Source organism: Amblyomma americanum, chromosome 8 (genome assembly GCF_052857255.1).
Source record: "Amblyomma americanum isolate KBUSLIRL-KWMA chromosome 8, ASM5285725v1, whole genome shotgun sequence".
NCBI lineage: Eukaryota > Metazoa > Arthropoda > Arachnida > Ixodida > Ixodidae > Amblyomma > Amblyomma americanum.
The window spans coordinates 1,829,636-1,854,013 of record NC_135504.1 but is presented as its reverse complement, the minus strand read 5'-3'; the positions used below and the strand labels follow the sequence as shown (position 1 = coordinate 1,854,013).

The 24,378-nt window shown below is 46.5% G+C and overlaps 2 protein-coding genes across 8 annotated transcripts in view; one reads left to right on the top strand and one right to left on the bottom strand.

The window, feature by feature from the left end:
- LOC144100790 (uncharacterized) overlaps positions 1-2,779 on the top strand; it is a 272,474-nt gene extending 269,695 nt beyond the window's left edge. For all 4 annotated transcript variants that reach the window (XM_077633644.1, XM_077633645.1, XM_077633648.1 and 1 more), the window contains one exon: positions 2,366-2,779. In XM_077633644.1, the coding sequence (XP_077489770.1) occupies positions 2,366-2,604 (239 nt within the window). In that variant the 3' untranslated portion in view covers positions 2,605-2,779. The remainder of the gene's footprint in view (positions 1-2,365) is intronic.
- Positions 2,780-4,878: 2,099 nt separating this feature from the next.
- The window catches only part of LOC144100788 (uncharacterized), a 34,672-nt gene continuing 15,172 nt past the window's right edge, over positions 4,879-24,378 (bottom strand). For 3 of the 4 annotated variants that reach the window (XM_077633638.1, XM_077633640.1, XM_077633639.1), the window contains 3 exons: positions 19,804-19,992; positions 17,854-17,943; positions 15,286-16,699 (listed from right to left, as the gene is read on the bottom strand). In XM_077633638.1, coding sequence (XP_077489764.1) covers positions 16,610-16,699; positions 17,854-17,943; positions 19,804-19,992 — 369 coding nt within the window. In that variant the 3' untranslated portion in view covers positions 15,286-16,609. Of the gene's footprint in view, positions 5,534-15,285; positions 16,700-17,853; positions 17,944-19,803; positions 19,993-24,378 lie in introns of those variants that run through there. The other variant, XM_077633641.1, reaches the window with a different exon arrangement.

The following is a 24,378-nucleotide window of genomic DNA, read 5'->3' as shown; positions in this document are numbered from 1 at the left end:
ACACATGAAGCCATATGTATGCGACACTGAAATTGAAACTTTCGAGAATATGACTGGATTGGATGTGGCGCGCAGTTCCTGACGCCGCCGTATTCAGTCTGGTTGTTGCAAGGTTATGGGATTCCAGTCGTATGAAAACATTTTAAAAAATAGTTTTAACAGAGCACGATGCGCGTTCCACTGCCATGAATTGCATCCACTGTGAGCTATCTGCACATTGGGCAGGTGGCCTTGAGGAAGGCATACCTTCCACTAAGCAGGCATAGTTCGATTTCTGTGGAAGTGGATCATGCTGCGCTAAAACTTCTTTTCTTTCTAAAATTCTTTTTTTCTTTTACTAACAGATTTTCATTTCAGTTACTAGAAAGGGCAGATGGCGCATGGTGGCGCATCATTTTTTGCCATAGATAAGTTACACCGACGGAAAAAAAAACGCTACTTATACACTGGAAAATACAGTATATATCTGCGCCAAACTCTCACCCTGCGCAAAAAGGCGCTTTTGGCTTGGCTACTCCAAATGCTACACCAAAGTGACTTTGGCCAATAACATCACTGAATGCTCCATTTTTACACAGCGTTTTGTAAACAGTATAGGATTAGCAGGCTGCCCTGCTAGATATGTAACTTTTTTTATATTAACTGCAAATATATCGCCGCATATATTATCATCTGGTGCGCAGCACTTCTGCGTTATCGTGGCCCAGGTTTGGGGACGGGTTCAGGACAGGAATGACGTGATCAGAGACAGAGTAGCGAGAGTCGGAGTGTACTGACGAAGACTGTACAAATTTATTTACATTTTTACAAGTATTCAAGTTCTGTAGGTCAGAGCACATAAGAAAAAGACAAGTGCACACTAAGTAGTGTTAAACACAGTCCCTAGCCAGGGAATCTCTGCACTTGATCAATGTCCAGTCAAGGGGTTCCTCGAGATGATTTTGGAGCTGCCCATTGCAGGAGGCAGTACCACGGTGCCCTCCTCCCGCAGATGGACGCTCATGAGGCTCCACTTTACGTCAGGTGTCCAAAAGAGGCACACATCTCCATGTGCCTGGTTCACTGCCCCTCTTGCGCCTGATCAAGAAATTCCATGCTGTCAAGAAAAGAACAGCTCAGACTCTCCTTAGCAATGCTCTGACTGTTGTCAAGCAATGTGTGCAGGATGGGCACAGATATCTGGCTCATACAGACGTGGGAAGCTTGCCTGCTCGTGCCTTGTACCCTTGGGTTCAAGGCTTTAGTAATAGTCATCAAGGCAAGTAGCCGCCGCAGTGACTCAGTGGCTATGGCGCTAGGCTGCTGACCCTAAAGACGCCGGTTCGGTCCCGGCCGTGGCGGTCAAATTTTGGAGGCGAAATTCTAGAGGCCCATGTACTGTGCTGCGATGTCACTGCACGTTAAGGAACCCCAGGTGGTCAAAATTCCCGGAGCCCTCCACTGTGGCGTCCCTCATAGCCTCAGTCGCTTTCAGACGTTAAACCTTCATAAACCATAAACCAATGGTCGTCAAGTGTACCATCTTCCGAGAGTCCCTTGTTAGAGATCTTTCCACAGAAACTCTTCTTTAGTACCATTGAGTGATTGGATAGCCTGACTTTCTTGAAAGTGCGGTTAATGACCTCCTCGAGAATGCTGGCCCAAGCATCTGCGATTCAACTCCAGAACTTGACTGGAGAGGTCCGTTTCAGTTGCCTGACGGCAGTAAATGGAGGGAGTCCTTGCATCATTCAATCAGTGTAGCAGCACTTGGTGTGGTGCTGATGCTTAGGTAGCTATCATTACTTTCCTTTTGAAAGCGGCAAAGTATGGCTTTTAATGGTCCCAAAATCCTGCAAGGTGTCAAATGTCCTACTTCTGATAGTCTGTGCGTCGCAGTGTCACGAGGTCAGTGTGGTGAACTGGCATCGAAATACTAGACCCTTGAAACAGCCAGGCAAAACCACCGCTAGATACTACCTCCTCTAATTCGAAGCCTTATGGCAAAAGTGCTGAATAATGAAGAAACTGGAGCTGCGGATTTAGGCTGAAAAGTGCTTGGATCCACATATAACATGATGTGAAAATTTGACCTGCTGAAATTTGTAAAAAAAGAAGAAAAACCTCGCGCTTATATGTGGCTTTTACGGTACATAGAAGAAAGGAAAAATTGTTTTCACTACTTTGTGTAGAGAACCATTTGGTTGAATGTGGGTAGTGTGTTCTCTCTTATATTGGGGCTACATGTAATTTCCGGAGCCCTTCACTACGGCGTTCCTCACAGCCTGAGTCGCTTTGGGATGTTAAACCGTACCTTGTAGACCATTGTCAGGGCTGACCTTCACTGCCGCTAATCCCCACACGCGCCACCCTGTTTTCTGTGTAGTGGCCATGCAGGTGCTGCAGCACCGTCCAGGCAGCTACTACCTGTCGCTAGCCACCTCATCAGCAAACCGGCGCTCCAATGCCAGTGTGCCCCAGGACACAGTGGTCCGGGTGGCACTTCTGAGCCACCAGCACCCGTCATCAGCTGTGCAGCAGCAGCATCTGGCGGGGAGGGCACCAGAGCCCGCAGAGGCCGCGGCAGGTCTTCTGTTGCAGCACAGGCAGTGCTGCCAGCCCTGACGTTCATGTGTGGCCATGTCTTGAAGACGCAGTGAGACCCAGTTTTGTCCGGACATAATGCTGATCAAATGGACACCAGCAGGTGGTGTGCAGGGTTGGAAAGCTGGCCTTGTCTATCTGTCTGGCTCCCTAGCTTGTACTTTGCAGCCTTTTGAAATTCAGTTTGTTGATTTTCGGTCTGCAGCATTATTGGAGCAGTGCATTTGGCATGCTTGCTCAAGCCTTGTGTGCAAGCGTGCCTTGTCACTGCAAAGAATGTAAACATGTTAGATTTCACGATACTGTAACAGCCACTTATAACTCAAAACTGTTTACCAGGAGGCCTAGTTCTGTACTGTGTTGAGCTGACAGATTGTTATATTTGCGTTTGGAGCACAGGAAACACTAGAAACTCGCAGGTGGCACATTAAGGATGTGATGCAATTTTTCATCTGTTTACTTTTTTTCATGGCTCACTTATACAGGGGTGCAGGAATAAGATAGTTGCATCTCTAGAGAATTTTGTAAGATACCATCCTGATAAGGAATCTTATAAACTTTCAAAATATGGCTATTTGTTTGAGATATCCGACTTGTGACGTAAGATAGCCTATACCCTCTTTCTCGAGGTGTCAGGTGCCAAGCAAGTTCGGCTACCTGATCTAAAAGTACACTTGTGCCTGTTAGTTCTTTAGTAGCGGTTGCGGTTTGATTTGCGTGGTGAGATTTGATCCTGTTACTTACAAGGCACATGCGGTATCAGCTGGCCTTGGCATAGATTGCTAGATAATGTAGCTGCATTTATCCATTTCGGTAGCATTTAGCACAGATTTTCATTGATTGCACGTCCCATTCCCGGTGAACAAATATTTTATATGCTGTGCCTCTTCGGTCTCACAGTTTCTTTTTTTAATGTGGAAATGCTAGCAGCTTAACTGCTAGAATTATGGAAAAGTGCTCTGAATCTCGACTGTTAGTGTAGTGTCATTATCTGCTTGCGGGGCTTGAGCCATTCAGTAAATGACTGTCGAATTCGGCTTTTCTGTAGTGATCTCCAGGGGAGGCTATTATTTATTATGGGGCAGTGCGATCTGCACATGGAACTGTGTACACTTTCTGATCCTCCTTATTCTGCTTAAAAATGAGTTGTTCTAAGCTTGCCATTAGTCAGGGGCAATCTTCATAGAACCAGTGACACAAACTGCTGTTGTCCGCCTGTAGTTGTCCGCCACTCGGGACTGGCAAGTAGAGACGCCGATGAGGTTGACACAGACAATGGCCCCTTTACTTTTTCGAAGGTTCCGCACTGAACCTGCCATTCTCTGTGTCTATCTTGTCGCCGTCTCTACTTGCCAGTCCCAGGTGGCACCGGTCCTGTCATTTTGTGTGCCTCCTTTGTCTTTGCATGTAGGGAACCTTTCCATTTTTGTTCAGTGACCTCACTGGTAAGCTAGTCCTGGTCATTTTTTCTAGCAGGTGCAACACACTGGCAGCTAGCCTGCTGTGTTTGGGGGAGCCCAAGGATTCCTTCAGCTGTTAGCTACTCTGATTAGCTCAGTTGTACCGAGTTGCCTGGCGTGGTGGCGGCCCAAATTTGTTCAGTATAAGGATATTCTCTTCGAAGTAAAACTGAAGGCAGCTGTGGCTCTCTCTGGCTGTGTTGATGTGCAGTAAGAGATGCAATGGTTGCTGACAGTCGAATTATTTAAAAGTGGAAATTGTCTTTCTCCCACCACTCAATCCACACCTGTGGAGTCGAGGCTCAAAAAGGGCTCCATGATCGCGGCTTGTTGGAAGGGAGCTTCAGTTGGGCACAAACTCGACGATCTGCGCCCAAAAAATTGTCTTGACATCCAACAGCAACTTACTTGATAGGAGCGATAAAGGTATTCTGGCTTTTCCGTAGCCCATACAAGCTCAGTTTTCAGTGACAGCAGCTTTGATTCTCATCGTGACAGGGTAGCCCATCGGTGCAGGCCAACTTCAACTTCTCCTCAGAGTCCCTTTAATAGTTCCTCGTTGGACCTCCAAGCCTGCACTGAGTGGATTGTCATACATGTTTTTTCTGCGATAATTTTTTCTCTAGTCATTTATCGTTTGGTGCTATTTCTGTGTTGTATGTAGTACTAACCAAGTGTTAGGTTGAAGCTTTGTTCTTTCAGGTAACATCCTGCAGGCAGCGCGTTGCCATGAGTGGATTCAATTTTGGAACGGTAAACGGTAGCCACATGCAAATTTATTCACCAGCAATTGTGGCAACAAAAATGAAACAGTCGTTTCCACTTGTGTTTTCTTTTCTCATGCAAAGAACTTGTCTCGCAATGCAGAAAAATTTAATACAGTTGACCCCACTTATAACGGTCGCAGATATAAGGAACGTTCGCTTATTATGAACGTTTGCAATGCTGCCATCAAAAAAAAATCTGAGGAGACACTCGGGCTCCGCTTTACAAGTATGGCGCGATAGCATTTTTCAGAATCGGTCATTCTCTACTCAACATTCATAGATTCCCGAGAGTCCTCGTATCACTCCTGATGTGGTCGTGCAGTTGTTAAGCAATGCGCCACTGCTTTGTGATGGAAGGTGTTGCCGGCTTGTGAGACATCAATCATTTAATTTGGCTGCCACCTTCCACGGTGGTCAGTTGACTCGTATTCGAATGGGCTGGTTGTGATGATGCCACAAGGTCACGAGGGCCGTGTAGGTCACATGACCTAGGTTGCTTCTTTGGGAAATACTTGCTCACAACGCCGCCGCCGCTGACACAGGATTTTCTGCAGAATAGGAGCCTTGACGCTATCACATGTATTAGGGCAATGGCAATTCATCTCGGATGCAATGGCCGCACAACTCTGTTACAGCAAATGAGGAGGCGTTGTAAACATGGCGCTGAATTTGAAAAACTGGCACTTCCAGCATGTGCGGAGACCGAGAAGAGTCTCTGAGCACCTGCAAAGAAAACAAAGCCAGCATTGAAACTGTGGGTGACTGCTATCCAAGCACGCTCTGATAGCCTACAGTGTCACTCATTGCCTGCATGTGCACTGGCTGGTCAAAGCATCTGAAGTGGAAGCAGAAGCTACTGCACATAATCGTGGATCAAGTAATTACAGCGGTTTGAAAAGCCATGAATGCCTTGCTGGCCACACTGTGGTTGCACCGCTGCCCAGTCGGCTCCACTTTTTGTGTGTGCAGGCATGTCAAGATAGCAGACAGGGCAGCTGATACAGTCTTTGTGCACATGCGCTGCGCTGCTTTTGTCACTGCATGTGCTCAGGAATGGTAGATAAGACTGTCAAAAACAAACGTGGTCTGATGCATGTAGATTTGTGGCAATGCGTTGTTGATGCATAGCTGGCTTCATTTTGACTCGGATGCCTACGTTTCTGTGGAGAAAAATCGCAGAGCTGTGCTGTGACGGCGCCGTTGTATGCAAAGTTCGAGCACTCCTCTACCACTAGGAATCTGGTATGGCTGTGCTGCCACGAACGATGATTATGAAGGGCAGGTAGATGGGTGTCTTGGCAACACAAAGTGAACAAGGCAGGGGTAGCCCCAGGGTGCTTGCCAGGGTTTCGACTTGTCTTCGTCTAGGCAAAGCGTTCATCATTGGGGAGGTTTAAATAGGGCCTTCACTGCGATTAGTTATTATTGCCCAATCTCTAAATGAGATTTTTGGTACTGAGAGCCTCAGTGAGGACAACGTGACCAGCCGCAGTAATTCTGCTTCCAAGAAGTAGACGTGCATGAAGCATTTTTTATGAAGTTAACGCCACTTTTCGTGGATTTGGTAATTTTGGCTGTGATCATGGGAGTCTACTTACTACAAACATCAGATACAACGAATCTAAATGACTGTCAGGTTTGTTATAAGTGGGCTCAACTGTATTGGAGGCACTCGTGGTGTATGCCAAAAATATCATTATGAAAATACACTATTGGCAAGGGGAAAAGTACGAAACAGTTATACCAAGAATTTTTTTTTTTTCTCACTATGTAGAGCTAGACAGTAACTGAGTCTGGAAAGGATACTTTTCATTCTTTTTTGCATGGTGTTATGGTTCAGATTGGCCACAGGTTGGTTAATGAAAGGGAGGTGCTCTGATTCACTCGTTTTCATGAAAATCTAGGAAGTGTATTTCTGTGATGTACTGAAACAGTGACTGCATTCTGCACTTGCTAAAAGGCTTAAATCTTGCCTCAAGAAAAAGGGCTTAGCTATTATGCCTGGGCCATCCGTAAGAGGGTGCCAGTCTGGCATAGTCAACTTTAATATATGAGCAAACTTCCATGGACTCTTGCTCGGTGGAACTCCTAGTCAAGAACGGAGACGGCTAAGCCCTAGACAATTGAGTGGATTTTGGGGTAGTGTGCAATGGTAGCAGCAAAAAAAGGATGAAAGAGCCAATTGCCTGTCACCACATTATTGAACTGCTTGTGTTGCATAGATTGCACTGTGTGAAGTGAGCTCTCATTGGTGAAAAACTTGCAGCTTGTAAAAGAAACATACGAAGCGTTAGAAATGGCAGACATGGATATAAGTACAGCTCCCTGGGATCACAAAAAGAATCTCATTGCAGTGGTACTTTATGTTGGTTATTGATTTTATTTACATATACTGCAGGCCCATAGAAGAGTGGGAATGGTGCAGAAAAAAATAGAAAACATATTACTTGGAAAACACATGACAAAAAGATTACTTTGAAGCCAGAACAAGTCATTGTGCCACGTATGCAAGACAAAACAAACAGAATGCCACACATTACTTTTCTGTTTGTGGGTGTGATGTGCATGCTTAAAGTCAGAATAACAAACTAAGTAAAGTAATCGGATGCTAGCAAGCATCTGTCGTCTTTTGACACTTTTTTTTTTTTTTACAATGGTAGTATGCAGCCACTGAAGCAGCCTAGGCACATATGTGTCTGCAAGGGTATGGGAAATGTTCCGGTCACTTGACTGAATGGTCCCAGCTAAAAGGGGGTTCATTTAGCCTTGGCTCTGTACCATGTTCTTGCTTTCATCGACCAGTGATGATAGCGGACAAATGCTTTGCAAGCTTCCTTCTGACCATGTTAAAGCTGCCTTTTTGATCAAGGTTGTATATGTGTGCATTTTTGCTGTTTCATTCCTTTGTGTCTGTTGTCCTTGGTTTCAAGGGTTTTATTTATTTGCTGTTTATTGCACATCTGGTTGCAGCAAGTCAATGTGTCGTGGGTGCATGTTGAGATTCTTGAAGTTGTACAGTTTAGTGAACATGGGTTCCATATTGATGAAGTGAACATAGCATGGGGTGTTTGTTCCTTACTCTGCTCCTTAGATAACATCCTCCAGGATAGTAATCGTTTAGAAATAATTTAATTCTGACTTTGGTTCAACATTTTGAGTTCTGCTTTTTTTGTGTGTGTGTGAGTTTTGAAGGTCCACTGATGGAAATGTCACCAGTAGGGAGAACCTGCCTATCATTGAAATCAGTCTCTGGCAATGTAGAAAATCAAGGTTTTGAAGGAAGGTACCACAGCCATAATACAGTAAAACCTCATTGATGCATTTTTTTTAATGCGGTTAAAACATATCTCCAAAAACATGTGATCCAGACTCCCTAACTATGAAAAACATAACTGTTGAACGGGGTACTTTAACAGCGACACCTGTTAAGTGCCCATTCCTGGGTTTCGCAATGTAGTGTATCGTAGTCGTCAGCATAACGGCTGGGTGCACAGCCACAGGAACCACTTGGAGTGTGTTTATCGTGCAAAGAAGAAGCGGAGGAAGGAGGACAGTGTGGCAATAACATTGGCAAGCTCAACTGGTGGGTGGCTGCCGCTAGGCTGGCAATTCCTGGCAGTTGAATATGACAGGATGGTGAGGCAAGCCCAGTGCATTTGGTGCTTGCTGGCCACCTGCTGAGATTCACATGGGGAGAGCAGGTTCAACTTTCTTGCGGCTATGTTGGGGCTCACTGCAGTGGAGGCTGATGACCGTAGGCAAGCAGGATATTATGTGTCTGTGGAGATGTCAAAGGTTATTCGAGAGCTTGGCTGTGAGAAAGAGTTTCTGCATAGTTATAGGCAAGCTGAGCAACTTAAAAGCTGCATATGGGCCATCATGAGCCAGCTTTAGTCAATGTCAAAACACTAGGTTGCTGCACCTACGCGTCTGACTGGCATTTGTCTGAAAGTAATCAAGCTAATTACGGTGTAAGAAATTAAAAGGTTGAAATGTGTGATCAGGTACACAATTGACTCTTGTGCAGCGCGTGCTCACTTTGCAATCCAGCACTGTGTTCTGTTGGAATCGCTTTTCTTTTCTTTCTCATCACTGCACTTTGCAGTTGGCAACTATGAATGTTTGCAGAAATGAAAAGCACAAATTCCCTAATGTTTCAAAGACAAGAAAGAACTTGTTTTTTTTTTTTTTATAGGAAGCAAACTTAGATACATGGTCGCAAGGGAATAGCAGCTGGTTGAAAAACAGTTTTAGTATACTATCACGATGTTGAGATGCATTGTCATGTAGAACAGAACCACGCAGTACTTCTATCGTCATCTTGGTCGGTTAATTAGAATGGAAAGTACAATGTACAGTATGAAAATACAATACTACTTCATGCTGCACTCATTTATTCATTCATTCAAATTTATTCATTCAAAAATGAACTGACAAGTAGTTGCGATGTCATGACTTAAATCCGAATTGTTTTCCAGCTTATTTATAATATTAATAACACGTGCACTTTTTAACTTTTTTTTAGACAGCCAGCCATTGTACATCAGTCTTAAAGACGCACTGAGGACAACGCTGTCAAATTTGTTTCGTTACTAAACTTCGATAGTTCGGCATGTTGTGGCTTTGTTGCTGCTTGTCCGGCAGTGAATGGTGCATTTATTGCTAAGAGATTTGGATTCGAAGTTGATAAACTTTTTCCCATCGCTACGATTTCAACTCGGGACTCTCAGATGACGAAATAGGACGAGTGTGACATACACCGCCGCAAACGGAAATGGGGACGGATTGCTGCTTCAAAGTGCTGCGCTGCCGCCTACCAGCAGCCGAAATGAAAACTACTGCCAGCCGGACGTTGAAGGCTTCTGTCAACCGTCGTCGCTTTGTTCACGCTCGCACCAATGTTACAGTGTTTCCCATTCCCAATTCCGACAACAAATTTCTTGCAAAGAACTGTAGCCTGCATTCAGTGACCTAAACTCCACGCAGCATGCGATGCTTTTGAGGGCTGAGGTGACGGGTCTGGCAAGAAAGTCCTAGCGCCGAAGAGTCTGCATAGTCGCTGTTACCGCCGAGCCACCATCACGACTGATGTGTAGCGGCTGGTACGTGCAGGCATATTTAAATGCTTTAATAATAGTTCTCTTAGGGCTGGTTATGCAGCACAGCGTCTTGGTACGATGACAAAGCGAATACGCCGAGTGGTGCGTTTGCTAACGTGGAGGCGCATTGAAAATTAGCTATACACAGCTCTTTTTCCTTGCCGCAGTTGCGTGCCGTTGCACAAACTTTGTCCGAGGAGCACTTAGACATTCGGAGGTCCTCTGCTGCTCCGCCCTTGTAAATCGAGGCGCATAACGAAACCATGCAGGCACGCAGAAAGCATAGCCACGATGCACCTCAAAACATACTGAAACTCAGCTGATCGCCTGCTACGCCGGCAGGTGTAGGTATTCTTCGACTTCCAACATTCAGGTTGTCTTTTTTTCCCGTCTCTCTCATGTGATAAAAGTACACTGGTGATTTCAAAACAAAACTTGTATACTTCAGTATCAATCAAACACATAACCTTCATGCACATTGTCAGCCTCGGAGATCTCTGGTGCCTTTTCTCCTGTTTCATGATCACGCTTGTAATTGCAAGATTGGCCTGTGGCAGTGAAACCTGTATTTTAGTTATTGCTCTTTTCTACCTTACAAGGGCGTTGTTTTCAGAAAGAGTTGCGTTTTTGCGTTCAGGAGCTGGTATTTCTCTTTAGTCTTTCTTTAGGGGCTACTAGACCACGCACATTTTTTCTTCCTACTTTCCATGCCTCTGGATAAAACCAGAAAGAACAGTTTTTTTCCAAAGTTCTCTGCTTTTTTTCTGAGCATCACTAGTTATGGCAGCCCATGGCTAGCACGATGGTTTTCCCTTTTTTACATGCGCATTGCAGAGAAGCTACTTCGGTGGGAAACTGCAACTGCATTCCAGCTCTTCATGTTGCTTTCCCCAGGTTCGTCCCATTTGGTTGTTTGCACGTGTGTCGCTAAATGCGGTATACGACCAGTGTATGTCAAAATTTTGAGCCTATTAGCCAGGAAATCGTGTTACGCGGGGACGTATTAATTTATTAGAGCAACTCTAAGATTTTTATTGCCCTTTATTTTGAGCGTATGGACCCTGAATGTATCAACGAGGTTTTGCTGTACATCTGGCTCTCTATAACCATTTTAGTTTCCTGTGTACAACTTGGCCCACTTATAACAATCCTATTTATAATAAGCATTCGCTTGTTGCGGAAAAAAAAACTGACACCTCAATTCGGCGTGCTGCCTTCTAGCTGAGACAGCATCACAAAAGTCGACCTCTATAGCTTTGCCATGCAATAAATAACGGTCGTTTTTGTTTAACGCTCGGCCTGCTCATTATGAATTTTGAGACGTGAACAAATGCCACTTGGCAGCCAGGCTCATTTAGGGCTCGACTGCGATAATCAATGCTCAGGAGTGGAGGCCGCATGATTCTATGCTCAGCTTTGGTGCTGGAGTATTGGCTAATGAGCTAACTGATTTTTCGTGCTGTGGTACTTTTTTGCTGGAAGCTTCAAGTCCTCCTTGCTTTCACTAGTGTTGCACATGTGCTCTTGGGTATGCAAGGTCAACCTGGGAATGCAACAAAGCTTGTCCTTTTAAAATGGAATCTCGTGCTTATTTATGTTGAAAATGAATGAGATTTATTTTTAAGCAAGCGATGTACATAGTCTGATGAGAATTCGTGCAAAAAATAAAGCATATGTTTTAAGTTGATTTCTTTCATGTTTTTATTTTTACAAAGGCCACTGCGATGACTCAGTGGTTATGGTGCTCGGCTGTTGACCTGAAAGACGCGGGTTTGATCCCAGCCACGGCAGTCACATTTCGATGGAGGTAAAATACTAGAGGCCCATGTACTCTGCAATATCAGTGCACGTTAAATAACCCTAGGTGGTCGAAATTTCCGGAGCCCTTCACTACGGCAACCCTCATAGCCTGAGCTGCTTTGGTACGTTAAATGCTAATAAACTATTTTTACAAAAGGAAAGTCAACACCATGAATTGGGTACCATCATGTTGGTGGGACACTGAAGACAACTCTATTTAATTATTGTTCCCAGTAAAAACTCATTCTATGGCTCTGGCTGGGTTTGTCTGGCAGCAAGAGATGCACTTACGCCTGCATGTTTTGGGAGGACGGTACTCACAAGGTGCAGGTAAGAATTTTCACATTTCTCAGCTTCTGTTCCGACAAAAACTTGAAGCTTGCCTGGATGTTGCATCTATAGGTTTGCGTGAAGCACACTAAGTTGTATTAAAGATATTACGCCAATTTGTAGGTAAGAACAACTAGGTAAGAGCTTAGGGAGAGGGACATTTACAAAATAACTTGCCATCAGAACCACAAAAATTTACATCAGTATTCACAGATGCGTGCAGTACGGACTGAACTAAAATGTGCATAGCTACATGTTTTGCAAAAAAAATTTTTGAATTTTGACATTTAATTTATCTCACCTTTTTCAGCGATTTAAAAATATATTTGCAAAAAGGCTTTATTTATTTATTGTCCTGGCTTTTCTAGTTCAGCAGATGTAAAAGGCATATGTTTAGTAGTCCTGAGAGTTGTTTTGATGTTCTCTAAAGGTTGATGAGAAAATGTTCCTTAAATGCAGAAAAACTTCATTTTCAATAATTGCAGTTTAAAACTTGATCGTGCGGTACCAATCCTAAAACATATCGGGTGCCTAGGTTTCAGCATCATTAATTTCAAGTAGTTTATAAAGCCGTTCCTGGCACGTTCTTTCATCTTCTACCTACTGTTCCATTCAGTAGAGGCACAAAAGTATACACTTGTTATCAGGTTCTTGTCCATGTGGTTCAGCACCACTTTGCAAAATACATCTGGTATAGTGCACTGGCTTGCTCCAAACATGCGCTCTTCTTGCAGATTGGAAGAGGAATTGGGCGTTTCTGTCTTCTCAATTTATTCAAAAAGCAACAAGTAGCTGCCAGGTTTTGTAAACCCCCAAAGCTAGGCTGCATGACTAGCAGAACAATTGATGGCAGGTCAGCACTAACAAACAGTGTCAATGCACCAAAAATAGAACAATTTAAATATAGTATCTTTTTTTTCCCAGTATGTTGTGTAGTTTGAAAAGGATGACACGCTTTAGGTGTTTTCTTCATTGTCAACAAAATAAGCTGTGGAAACACATCCTGTGCCTCGATCAAGTCGTGCTTCAAACAGTGAATAGGTGTAGTTAGAACTGTTTCAAAATATTTTTCAGTGCACACTGTTTGGAGGGCATGTTCTTTAGGAATACTGCCAACCATCCCCCCTTAGAAATTTTTCTGCCACTCGCTGGCACTGTGGCTGCCAAAACAATGGCTGCCACTGGCACGTCCTGTTTTCGTGAGGATTTTCGTTGCATTGTTTCCTTCCACATATTTTACTCTACTCCACCTCAACCCATTTTTCAACTCACCTAGAGACCCTCCGCCTAAATAGGCGTCTCTACCCCCCCGCATAAGAAACTTTCCTGGGAGGACTCCTGCCACCTTAGACACATCAAAACACTTACTTTCCTCAATCTTCACTACCCACACCGCATTATACTCAGACACATGTCCTTGGTGTGGCCAAAGGCCCACATTCACGCGCATTACGTGGACTTCATCATCATCATCATCATTTATTAACCCTTAAGGGTCCCGTCAGGGACATTACATAAGGGGGGGGTGGTACAGGGGTGTCCAGCCGTCATACATGAATATAAATAGAATGAATGTAAATATAGAAGGAATATAAAAATACAAAGTAGAACAAGACAAAAAAAGACAGAACAAATTCAAATAATCACGTCATGACAGAGTGTAGCAGAAATATAAACAAAAACAAATTGCAACTTTGGAAGTAGCACAGGATGGTCAGTTAGCAGGGCTTGGAAGCTGGCATAGGGTGCAGGAAAAAATTATTTGTCGTTGAGATGGTCGATTAGGAGCTGTCTGAATCTGGAAGGATTAGTCTCAATGATAATGTGTTCGGGGAGGTTATTCCAGCTTTCTATAGCACTGGGAAGGAAAGATTTATTGAAATAATTGTTGGAGCCGTGCAAACGCTGTATGCTTAAGGAGTTAAATAAACGACGAGATGATCGTACCGGAGCTCGTAGAAGGTTTTCTCGAAGTGCTGGAAAGTTAAAGTACAGTTTGTGAAAAAGACAAAGAATTGAAGTATTCCTGCGAAAGGCTAATGACTTGATGCCGAGAGATGATTTCAACGCTGTGATGCTCAGATAAACCAGTGCCTCCTCTATAAGTATAGAGGAGGCACTGGATAAACCGAACCACTTAAAGCCGCACCGAACGCGACGCTGGAGCAGTGGGAGGTGACGCAGTTGAGCGGCACCCTGGAAGACCAGGAGACGCTATTCGCCACGACCCGCCGCGGTGGCTTAGTGGTTAGGGCGCTCGGCTACTGATCCGGAGTTCCCGGGTTCGAACCCGACCGCGGCGGCTGCGTTTTTATGGAGGCAAAACGCTAAGGCGCTCGTGTGCTGTGCGATGTCAGTGCACGTCAAAGATCCTCAGGTGGTCGAAATTATTCCGGAGCCCTCCACTACGGCACCTCTCCCTTCCTTCTTTCACTCCCTCTATCCCTTCCCTTACGGCGCGGTTCGGGCGTCCAACGATATGAGACAGATACTGCGCCATTTTCTTCCCCAAAAACCAATTATTATTATTATTAGTCGCCATCGCCAAAGCGTCGGCGGAAGCCGCTGGGGTCCTCTGACGACCCCACCCACATCCCCTCCGGTCTTCCTTTTTACAATTAAATGTTTATTCTCTCTCTCCTGTCTCGCTGGCCTCCGTTTTCACACCAGTATTTTGCTGAGCTCCTCCCTTCTATACGGTTGTTTTTAACTGTTTCCCTTGCTTCGTATTTTAATTCTCATTGTCACGTAGGGGTGACTGCAGTCCGGAGAGCAGGAAGACTGCGAAAATGCCGTGTAAACAATAATTATAATTGGTTTTTGGGGAAAGGAAATGGCGCAGTATCTCTCGCATATCGGCGGATACCTGACCCGCACCGTAAGGGAAGGGATAACTAAAGGAGGGAGTGAAAGAAGAAAGGGGTGCCCTAGTGGAGGGCTCCGGAATAATTTCGACCACCTGGGGATCTTTATCGTGCACTGACATCGCACAGCACACGGGCGCCTTAGCGTTTTGCCACCATAACAACGTAGCCGCCGCGGTCGGGTTCGAACCCGGGAACTCCGGATCAGTAGCCGAGCTCCATAACCACAGAGCCACCGCGGCGGGTGCGTCTAAACAAAACTCTTTAATCAAGGCGGAAAGCTGGGCTAGTCTGTCTACTTCTAGTCTAGTCTGGGCTAGTCCTGTCTACTTCTTTGTCTGTGTCTCTGTTATATGCGCTAGTCTTTTAATTCATGACAAAACTCTTTACTTGCGCCCGCAAAGAACTGAATGGCGGCGTAGCAACAAGCGTGCTCGGCGGTCGTCGAACAGAATGCCCGCCGCTCGTGCTCAGTTTGAAGCTGCAGCAAACTTTCGAGATACGGCGTACAAATTTACAACACTGAGACTGGGAAGCGCTATATTCAAGACAAAGGGACAATACCACGAGACACGAGCGCGAACTTTCAACTGAGTTTATTTTTGACGTGGCGCATATTTATACGCATCTAATCATGGGACACACAAACATAAAAGCGTTAAAATCAGCCAAGATGGCTGAGCAATCTTAAAACATACGAGATACAAACTATCCTCGCTAGTCATGAATGTCAAAAATGACCGCGCTCCCAGTCTCAGTATGCAAGACGAACTAGCCCCCTTCAAAGCTTTACTGAAAGTTACAACATTTTGGAACAGCCTAGAATCGGCTCCGCCTGGATATGCGATCAATCGAGATAAATCTGGTCGCGTCTTGGATCACAAGCATTATAAAGCGATAAAGCCGCGTGGTGTCGACACCTTTGAAGAATGAACGAACAGTACAAGCAGTCGTGGCATTATATATTTTCCCTGTATTCTCATTAAAGGATATTTGCTCAACTTTCCTTGGGGGTTCTTTCCCGTGGCCTTCCGGCCTCTCCCCTACGAGTGGTTTTTCCATCTCAGGCGGCGTAGTCAACTTGCCACCTGCTGCGGTTGGCTGCAGTGGCAATAATAATAATTATTGCCACCAGCCAACCGTGGCAGGTGGCAATTTGATTACGTCGCCGGACACTTTCTTCACGACAGGACCTGTAATGCCAATTAACGCATCCATAACGGTTATGCACGTTAAAAGACACGGACGAAAAAACTATCGACGTGAACACTACGCCAAATACTTGTATGCATATACATAAGAGGGCCTCTCGTATTTGCACGAACAGTCCCGGCCATAATATTACGGAGCACGCCTCGGTGATTCGAACTCTCGCCACACCTTACCTAACGAAAATTATTAGGAGGTACTTCTTACACAGCTTAGCACATGTCACTGGCATGTTCGCGCATGAACAGAAGAGACACTCATATCTCCTCTACAAAACACGTGAGAAGAATTTCAAACGCCGAAGCATGCTTTGTGATATTTTGGTCGCACCTGTACCTATACTTATCGCACGCTCCATAAATTGCTCCTAATTGCATTTTACTAGTAGCATCACTGAGAGGCGTTTACGTTTAATTCGTGTAAGGAACGTGCACTATGCGTGATGAGGACCACAGCATCACAGTACTGTTCAGGTGGCAGTCCTGCCCTGGTGATCTTCACAAGTTGTAGTTGTTCTGGCCTCTGTTCTGGGTCAAAACGTTGATGAAGTGGACAAAATGGAGTCCGGCACCCAGGGCTCCCAGTGTCTGCGGTAAAAGGATAGTTTTTTTTTTTAATGCGCGAAGGCTTATAGGCGTGCAGTTGGCCATTGTTTATATACAGCCTATGTGTGAAAAGCAATTACTGAAAGTGGATCCTGCAGGCACGCGGTGGCTCAGTGATTAGGGCGCTCGGCTACTGATCCGGAGTTCCCGGGTTCGAACCCGGCCGCGGCGGCTGTGTTTTATGGAGGCAAAACGCTACGGCGCCCGTGTGATGTGCGATGTCAGTGCACGTTAAAGATCCTCAGGTGGTCGAAATTATTGCGGAGCCCTCCACTATGGGACCTCTTTCTGCATTTCTTCTTTCACTCCCTCCTTTATCCCTTCACGGCGCGGTACAGGTGTCCAACGATATGAGACAGATACTGCGCCATTTCCTTTCCCCAAAAACCAATTATTATTATTATTATTATTATTACTATTATTATTATTATTATTATTATTATTATTATTATTATTATTAGGCATGTAATGAGTGCAAACCAGTCCTTCACACCATGCCGTACAAGAGCGCAGCCTACCGCGAGCGTTGCATGCGCCAACTTCCGCTAGATCTTTCACCTCCAATGAGAGGAGCTGGTTATCATTCTTGGTTTAAAAGCACTCCTACCCTTAAAGGCGCGGACCTTATGTGTCCCCAATATTTGTTTTTGAAGCGAAAGCTTCACCACGCTAGGTAAAGCCGCTTTTAATGTGTCGCTAAATTTGGCCTTCCCAGAGCTAGAGGTGATTTTGCGGGGTTGAGGTGTCCACCGAGATATGAGAGCTGCTGCGCCCTTTCCTTTAGTCAAAAACGTTTCCTTTCCTCAAAACACATATGTTTTCGCATTGCTCCCCGTAAGCAGACTTAAGTGCCCTCAGTCGCGTGTTTCGCCTCCATCGAAACACGGCCGCCGCGGTCGGGTTCGAACCCGGGTACTCCGGCACAGCAAACGAGCACCTTAACCATCGAGCCACCGCGGCGGGTACCTATCCAGTGTGCGGAACGCACATAACGTTACAGAGGCCAAGCCGCGTCTACTTGCCCGATACACCACAGCTTTCGCTCTCTAACCAGACTGAGCAGTAGTTAAAGCGCAGCTAATTTTTTCCTCCATGAAGCTTGATGGCGCGTTCATTGGCACACCGTCGATGCTCACCGTGACGGGCGTGAAGCCCCGTTCCCGTCGGACCAGGGCGAAGCTGGCGGCGCAGTACGCGACGGCAGGAGACGCCAGGCACACGGCGTACTGGGGCGTCACAGGGGTGGCAGAAAAAGAGAACAACTATACTGCATTGTCGCCCAAGGACCCAAAGCACGCGTTCCAGTTGCTTCTAGCATCACTTCAGGGATCAAATGATTGACCATATATAAATTGGTTTATCTAATTGTTAGTTATCAACACACTCCTAATGCGCCTCTGACTGGGCCAGCTAGCTATCACAGTCTTCGAGCTCGGACAAGTTTACCGTCCCTCATTGCGCGTAGTGTTCGCGAACAGAACTCAATTCTCAATTAAAGGCATACTTCTTGTCTTGGATCTTATTGTACCGCGTAATTATCACGTAATACTGCAGCCTTTGAGTTTGGGGGTGTATCAGAGCCTGCACTGGTCTTGGCACTGCAGCTCGATATATAGAGGCTGAACCCTGGTTTCCGTATTGGCAACACCTTATGGTTGGTGAAAAAGGAAGAAGGACGCTCTGTGGCGCTTCGTATGATATAACCGGCCATAGACGGCCACTATTAATCATCCACCCTTGATCATCTGAGACCTCGAACCATACGTGAATTAAAGGGTTTTTGAACTGAACTGGAAAAAAGCTATGTTTATTATTTATCCGCTGTTGCTGCGCGTCCAGGACAAATATATCGGCAGCTGCGCTATGCCCTTGATGGAAAGAATCGCCCTATGGTAACTGTATTCGCCGATGGCACCTCAAGTACCATGGCGCATCGCTCGATATCAGTAAAAAGGCACAGAGGTTTTAGTGGGCATCCTGTACTCCTTCGGCATCGTTTCTCCATCTTCACAACCGTTCGTTCTCTTCACTCAACGCGCGTTTTGGTGGCACTGCACACGTCCTTGCATTCACATAACGCGCCTACTGCTATCTCGGTTCTCATAGAAGACCACTAGATTTTCTGGTGAGGCGGCGACTTGCTAATAAAAACGACGGGCAGGATAAGCACTCAATTGGCTGGTTAACCTGATGTATTTTGTCCCGCCTTCTTGAAGGAATGAACTGCATTGGGCCCCTTGATTTGAGTAGATATTGAGATGATCACCTTCAAATGGGTAGAGCAACGCTTCGAATGAATCAATCTGCCCCTGTTGGCCCCTGCGATAGCCGCGCGATCGTCACATGCAGCTTATCCTTCGGCCTCCCTACATACCCTGTAGCGCTGCTCAGGATATTGTGTGTGGATCCGCAGCACCGTGCGGTCGCAGCGACATCGGAACTTTTTGCTCTTTCAGCTTTTACACTCCTCACATTCCCCCACCACCCCTTCGCCCTGTAATTTCCTAATCATACTGGTTAGCTCAATTTGTGCAGCGCAAAATCACACCCGTACAATAGAAGCTTTTTTTGGCTCTTGAGAGACAGAGTTAGGAACACTTGTTTTTCTTGCAGTGCGGCTACCTTTCGGTGGATGCGTCTTGAGCTGAAAATATTTTCTCTGAATTGTGCTGCTTTAGCACGTTTCGTCATTTTATCTGAGGGTTCAGTAATGCTCGAAAAATACGATTTAGCCTCTATTCATAACGTTTAAGCCGCTGTCCCAAAATGTTCCAACAATTTTAAAGTGTCCTCATATCCGTGTTCGGACGTCGTCGGACGAATTACGCCTGGTCCGCGATCTTGCATCGGGCGGTCCGATGGACGTCCAGAGGTGACTTGGGGTAAAAAGAAACAGGAAGGACGTCCGAAGCGGAATAAGAGACTTCTGCCGGACGTCACATGCTCCCTCTCTTGCACCTCGTGACAGAGACAGGGCGCCTCTTCCCGGGGATAGAATCGTCAGTGGCCAACGTGAGACCGCCTTTACCTATGCATGAGGGGGGCACGATAAGGTTTTCAGGCCAATGAAAGCGCACAGTTCTCACGTAAAGCATGTGGTGCACGAGGTATCCGGTGGCGGGCGATAGGCACGAGGCCAGCAGCAGCTGCGCCCCGTTGCACGTGAAGGCGAAGGCGCTCAGCTGCAGCGCCGCCACCCAGTGGCTCCCGTCCGCGCCGCCAGGGAGTGACGCGGGACTGACGCGCAGCTGGTAGAGAAGCATGAAGCCGACGCACTGCGCAGACAGGCACGCGCCTTTGCCAAAAGGGTGCCCTATGTGCACAAGTTATCCCACAATTTGAAAAAGGTTGCGAGCAGGCATGGTGTGCCGCTTGTCTTTTCAGCCCCAAAAAAGCTCGGAAGCCTTTGTTCTCGCATTGAAAGAGAACGAAATGATGAGAGAGGGTGTGGCACCAAACATGGGCGATCGTTCATGAAGTGCACCGAAGGTGTGGTCTATGACATCCCCCTCTCGTGCGGCCGCTCCTATATAGGGCAAACTGGACGCTGCGTTAATGAGCGAATCAGGGAACATGAAAGAAATGTGGAGCAAAATAAGGAAGGGCCAAATTTGCCTAAGCATATAAGGTCTTGCCCGTCACGCTCTTGTGAGCCATGTTTTTCTGGTGTGCGAATTTTATCAAGAAGTAAAGACACAAAAGCCAGGGAATTAATCGAAGCATTCTTTATTGCTAAGAAAAGAAGCATGTGTGTCAGCGACACGTCCATATCGTTGTATAGGGCAGAGAACGATTTTTTCACGCGTTCGCTGTCATATCAGATTGGAACATGATAGTATTCCTTGCGTGTCAGCTGGTATATATATGTTTGTCGTGCCTTTGAATAAATCAGTTGTGAGTGGCGCTCCGTCCCGTTTATCTACCTTGTGGTCTGTCTGTTGTCGCGCCTGTAATCCAAAGGAAATGGAGCAGTATCTGTTTCATATATCGGCGGACACCTGAACCGCGCCGTAAGGGAAGGAATAAAGGAGGAAGTGAAAGAATAAAGGAAGAGGTGCCCTAGTGGAGGGCTCCGGAATGATTTTGACCACCTGACAGCAGACGGGCGCCTTAGCGTTTTTCCTTCATAAAAACGCAGCCGCCGCGGTCGGGTTCGAACCCGGGAACTCGGATCAGGAGCCGAGCGCCCTAACCACTGAGCCACCGCAGCGGGAGCCTGATTACTCCCATTGAAGGGCAAAGGCCTCTCCTATGTCTCTACATTTAGCCGTGTCCTTTGCGAACTGCGGCCACCGTATGCCCGCAAACTTCTTCTGATACACCGTGGGTCTGCCTCCTCATTTGGGGCACGTGTCCCTGTACTGCGTTGGATACATCTTATTAAATATGAAAAGATTAGCTAGGGTTTCTGTTTAGAGCTTCCTCCATATGATTGCCTCTTCCTGAGTCAGTCTAGAGTGCGGTTCCGGATATCTTTTCCTTATCCCCCTGTAGTAATTAGTGTTTTCTGCGAAGGTGGGCATTACGTTTTCTGGGGCCCCCTATGGTCTGAGTGGATGAGAGGCTCGGTTCGTGTAAGCTCGAGCGGTCTCATCGGCCCTGAGGTTGTCCCATACTTCCGCATGTCCGGGTACACAGAAAATAGCATGCCTCTCCTGGTCCTTTATTGGAACCACTTGTGCTAGGACCTGTCTTGCACATTTGCATATCCTTCCTTTCATATAGTTCCTGTACGCCTCTTTCGAGTCCGCCAGGATGGTTAAAGATTTTACGATCCGGTTGCCTTCGGCGATCGCTAGAGCAACTGCGAGTTCCTCGCCCTCATCAACCGTACTGTTTTTAATGGATGCGCTAGCAAATACTGCGCCCTCCCAGTTGAGTGCTACCGCTGCCATTCTCACGTCTCTTCCTCTATATCTGGTCGCGTCCACATATACTGTATTTTCTTTGACCGCCAGTTTCTCTTCTATGTATTTTTCTCTCGCCTTTCTCCTAGCCGGGTGTAGGTTTGGGCCCATGTTTTTGGGGAGCGAGCAGACTTTGATAGTGGCTCTGATGTCGGGGATGTCTGCTTCCTTTTCTAGTATTTTTTCTAAGTTGTATCCCAACTTTTCTAGGATACTTCTGCCGCTTCTTGTTTGCACCAGCCTTTCCTTTTGCGTCTCTAGCTGTGCCTCTTCCAGCTCTTCGAATGTATTGTGAATGCCGAGAACTATTAACTTCTCTTTTGCTGTATGCATCGGCAGATGAAGGGCCGATACTGTGGAAGCTTGGGCAAGTTGTTGTGACATGGTTTTTCCAGCAGCGCAGGGGACAAAGGACGTGACAAGTGCCGTGTCTGTGCACTTGTCACGTCCTTTGTCCCCTGCGCTGCTGAAAAAAGATGAAGGGCCGATTTATAAGCCTTCCGAATGATTGCGTTGGTTTGGTCCCTTTCCCCTTGGGTTGTTTGGAAGTATCGGAGGGAGTAGATCACCCTATTTATGATCAAACTTCTTACGAGTTTCAAGGTGTCTCTTTTATGCCACGTCTTCTCTGCGATACCCTGGTTACCATCCTTGCCACTTGCGTCGCAGCCAGCTTTAGCCGGTTGATTGCGAATCCGCATCTCCTGTTTGTTTGGATCCACATTCCGAGGATTATGACCTCTTCCCTCTCCGGAATGTGGCTTCCTTCGAGCAGGATTTCTGCCTTCTCCGCGTTTTTCTTCCCTCTCTGGATTGTGAGGACCTCCGACTTTTCAGTGGAGCACGCCAGTCCTCTTTCTTTCACATACTCTTCCACACACGTCGCCGCTTCTTGTAAACTTCTCTCTTTTTGTCCTAGCGTTCCCTGGTTGGCCCATATCGTGATGTCGTCCGCATAGATTGCGAAGGCAATGTCCTTGATCTTTTCGAGTCTTCTTACTAGTTCTATCATCGCTACGTTGAAGAGTACCGGTGATATGACCGAGCCTTGCGGCGTGCCCTTGTTTGGCGTGTTGATATTTTCTCCTCTGAGCTCCCTCATTCCCACCGTGGCTGTCCTGTTGCTTAGGAAGGCCCTGGTGTAATCGTGGATCTCCTTTCCGCAGTTGGCGTTGTTGAGTCCTCCATGATGGCGGCGTGGCCTACATTATCAAAAGCACCTTTGACGTCTAGGGTCATGATAACGTTTTCGCCATTGTACGGGACTTGCGTTACGACTTCTTCTTTGATCTGAAGGAGGACGTCCTGCGTGTACAGCTTTGCCCGGAAACCGAACATGCTGTCCGGGCAGTGCCTCTTCTCTTCTAGGTGTGTTGCTGTAGTCGACCGACGGGTGACTATTCGCTCAAAGCGTTTTCCTAGGCACGGCGTTAGCGATATCGGCCTGAGGTTTTCTATTTGGAGCTTCCTTCCGGGTTTGGGAATCATCACCACCGTGGCGTGTTCCCACTCCTCTAGTGCCGTTCCTTTCTCCCAGCGCTCGTAGATGAATTGGGTCAGATGGTCGACCGCTTTATCGATGAGGTTTCTTATCATGGAGTTTCTGATTCTGTCTGCACCGGCCGCGGTGTTGCGCGTCGCCGCCTGGGCCGCTGCATAGACCTTTTCTCTTGTTATGTGTCTGTCGAGGTGCGGGTTGTCTTCGCCTCGGTATTGCTTGTACGCGTCCGGTTTTTCGGTGCCGTATACCTTTTCCTCTATCCTTTTAAGGAGCTCGTTGTCGTCACCTTCGAACGTGTGGACGATCCTCTGGTTTGCCTTGTTGCCCTCCGACCTGGTTTTTGTCGGGTCGAGCAATGCCTTGGTTATTCTCCACGTTTTGGCGGTACTGAGTGTGCCGTTCAGCTGGTAGCTGAAGTCGTCCCAGCTTCGCCTCGCGAGGAGGTTGGCATAACTCTCGGCTTCCTTATGTAGTTCGCAGATCATCTTCCTTAGTTACTTATTGTGTCTCTGTGTCTTACATTTCCTTGTTAGCCCTCCCCTGGCCTCCTACAGGTGGAGTAGGTGGGAGTAACTTCCGGGGCTTCTTCTTTTCTTTTGACCTCTTGGGTGTATCTGGCCTGGATCTCCTGTAGCTGCTCGCTCCACTCCTTGATCGAGCCGATGTCACCATTTAGGTCTTTGCATGCTTGCCTAAATTCGTGCCAGTCCAAGATCTTTGTGATTCCAGTTTCCCTTCTCATCTTCTGGGCCTCTATCGTGGTTCTGAGTATACAGTGGTCGCTTCCTAGGCTTTTCAGGAGGCTGTCCCATTCCGCGCGGCCACGCGTGTTTTTGACGAAAGTTAGATCTGAAGACAGGTGTCCGGGCTCACGCTGTTGCCGGTCCTCGTGGGTTGGCTCTCGTCCGTCAACAGTGTACATATCCCATGCTTTCCGCTACATCGTCGATCTGTTTTCCCTTCTTGCTGTCTTTCTTGTATCCTCATCTCTGCATGCCCATAGGCGTTGAAGTCGCCTAGGATTACTAGGGCGTTGCTCTTTGCCAGTCTGCTCGCTCCCACAAAAAGCTTGGAGAAGTCTCCATCCCTTTGCTTCGGCGGGCTATAAACGTTGACAAAGATGATCTTCCCTTTCTTTTTTGCAATTATTTCAGTTATTACGTGCTCTAGCTTGGTGTCTGGAATTTCATCGTGTTCTATGGTGGTAATTCTCTTACTAATTAGGGTAGCTGTGCCTCCTTTCTCCTGTAAAT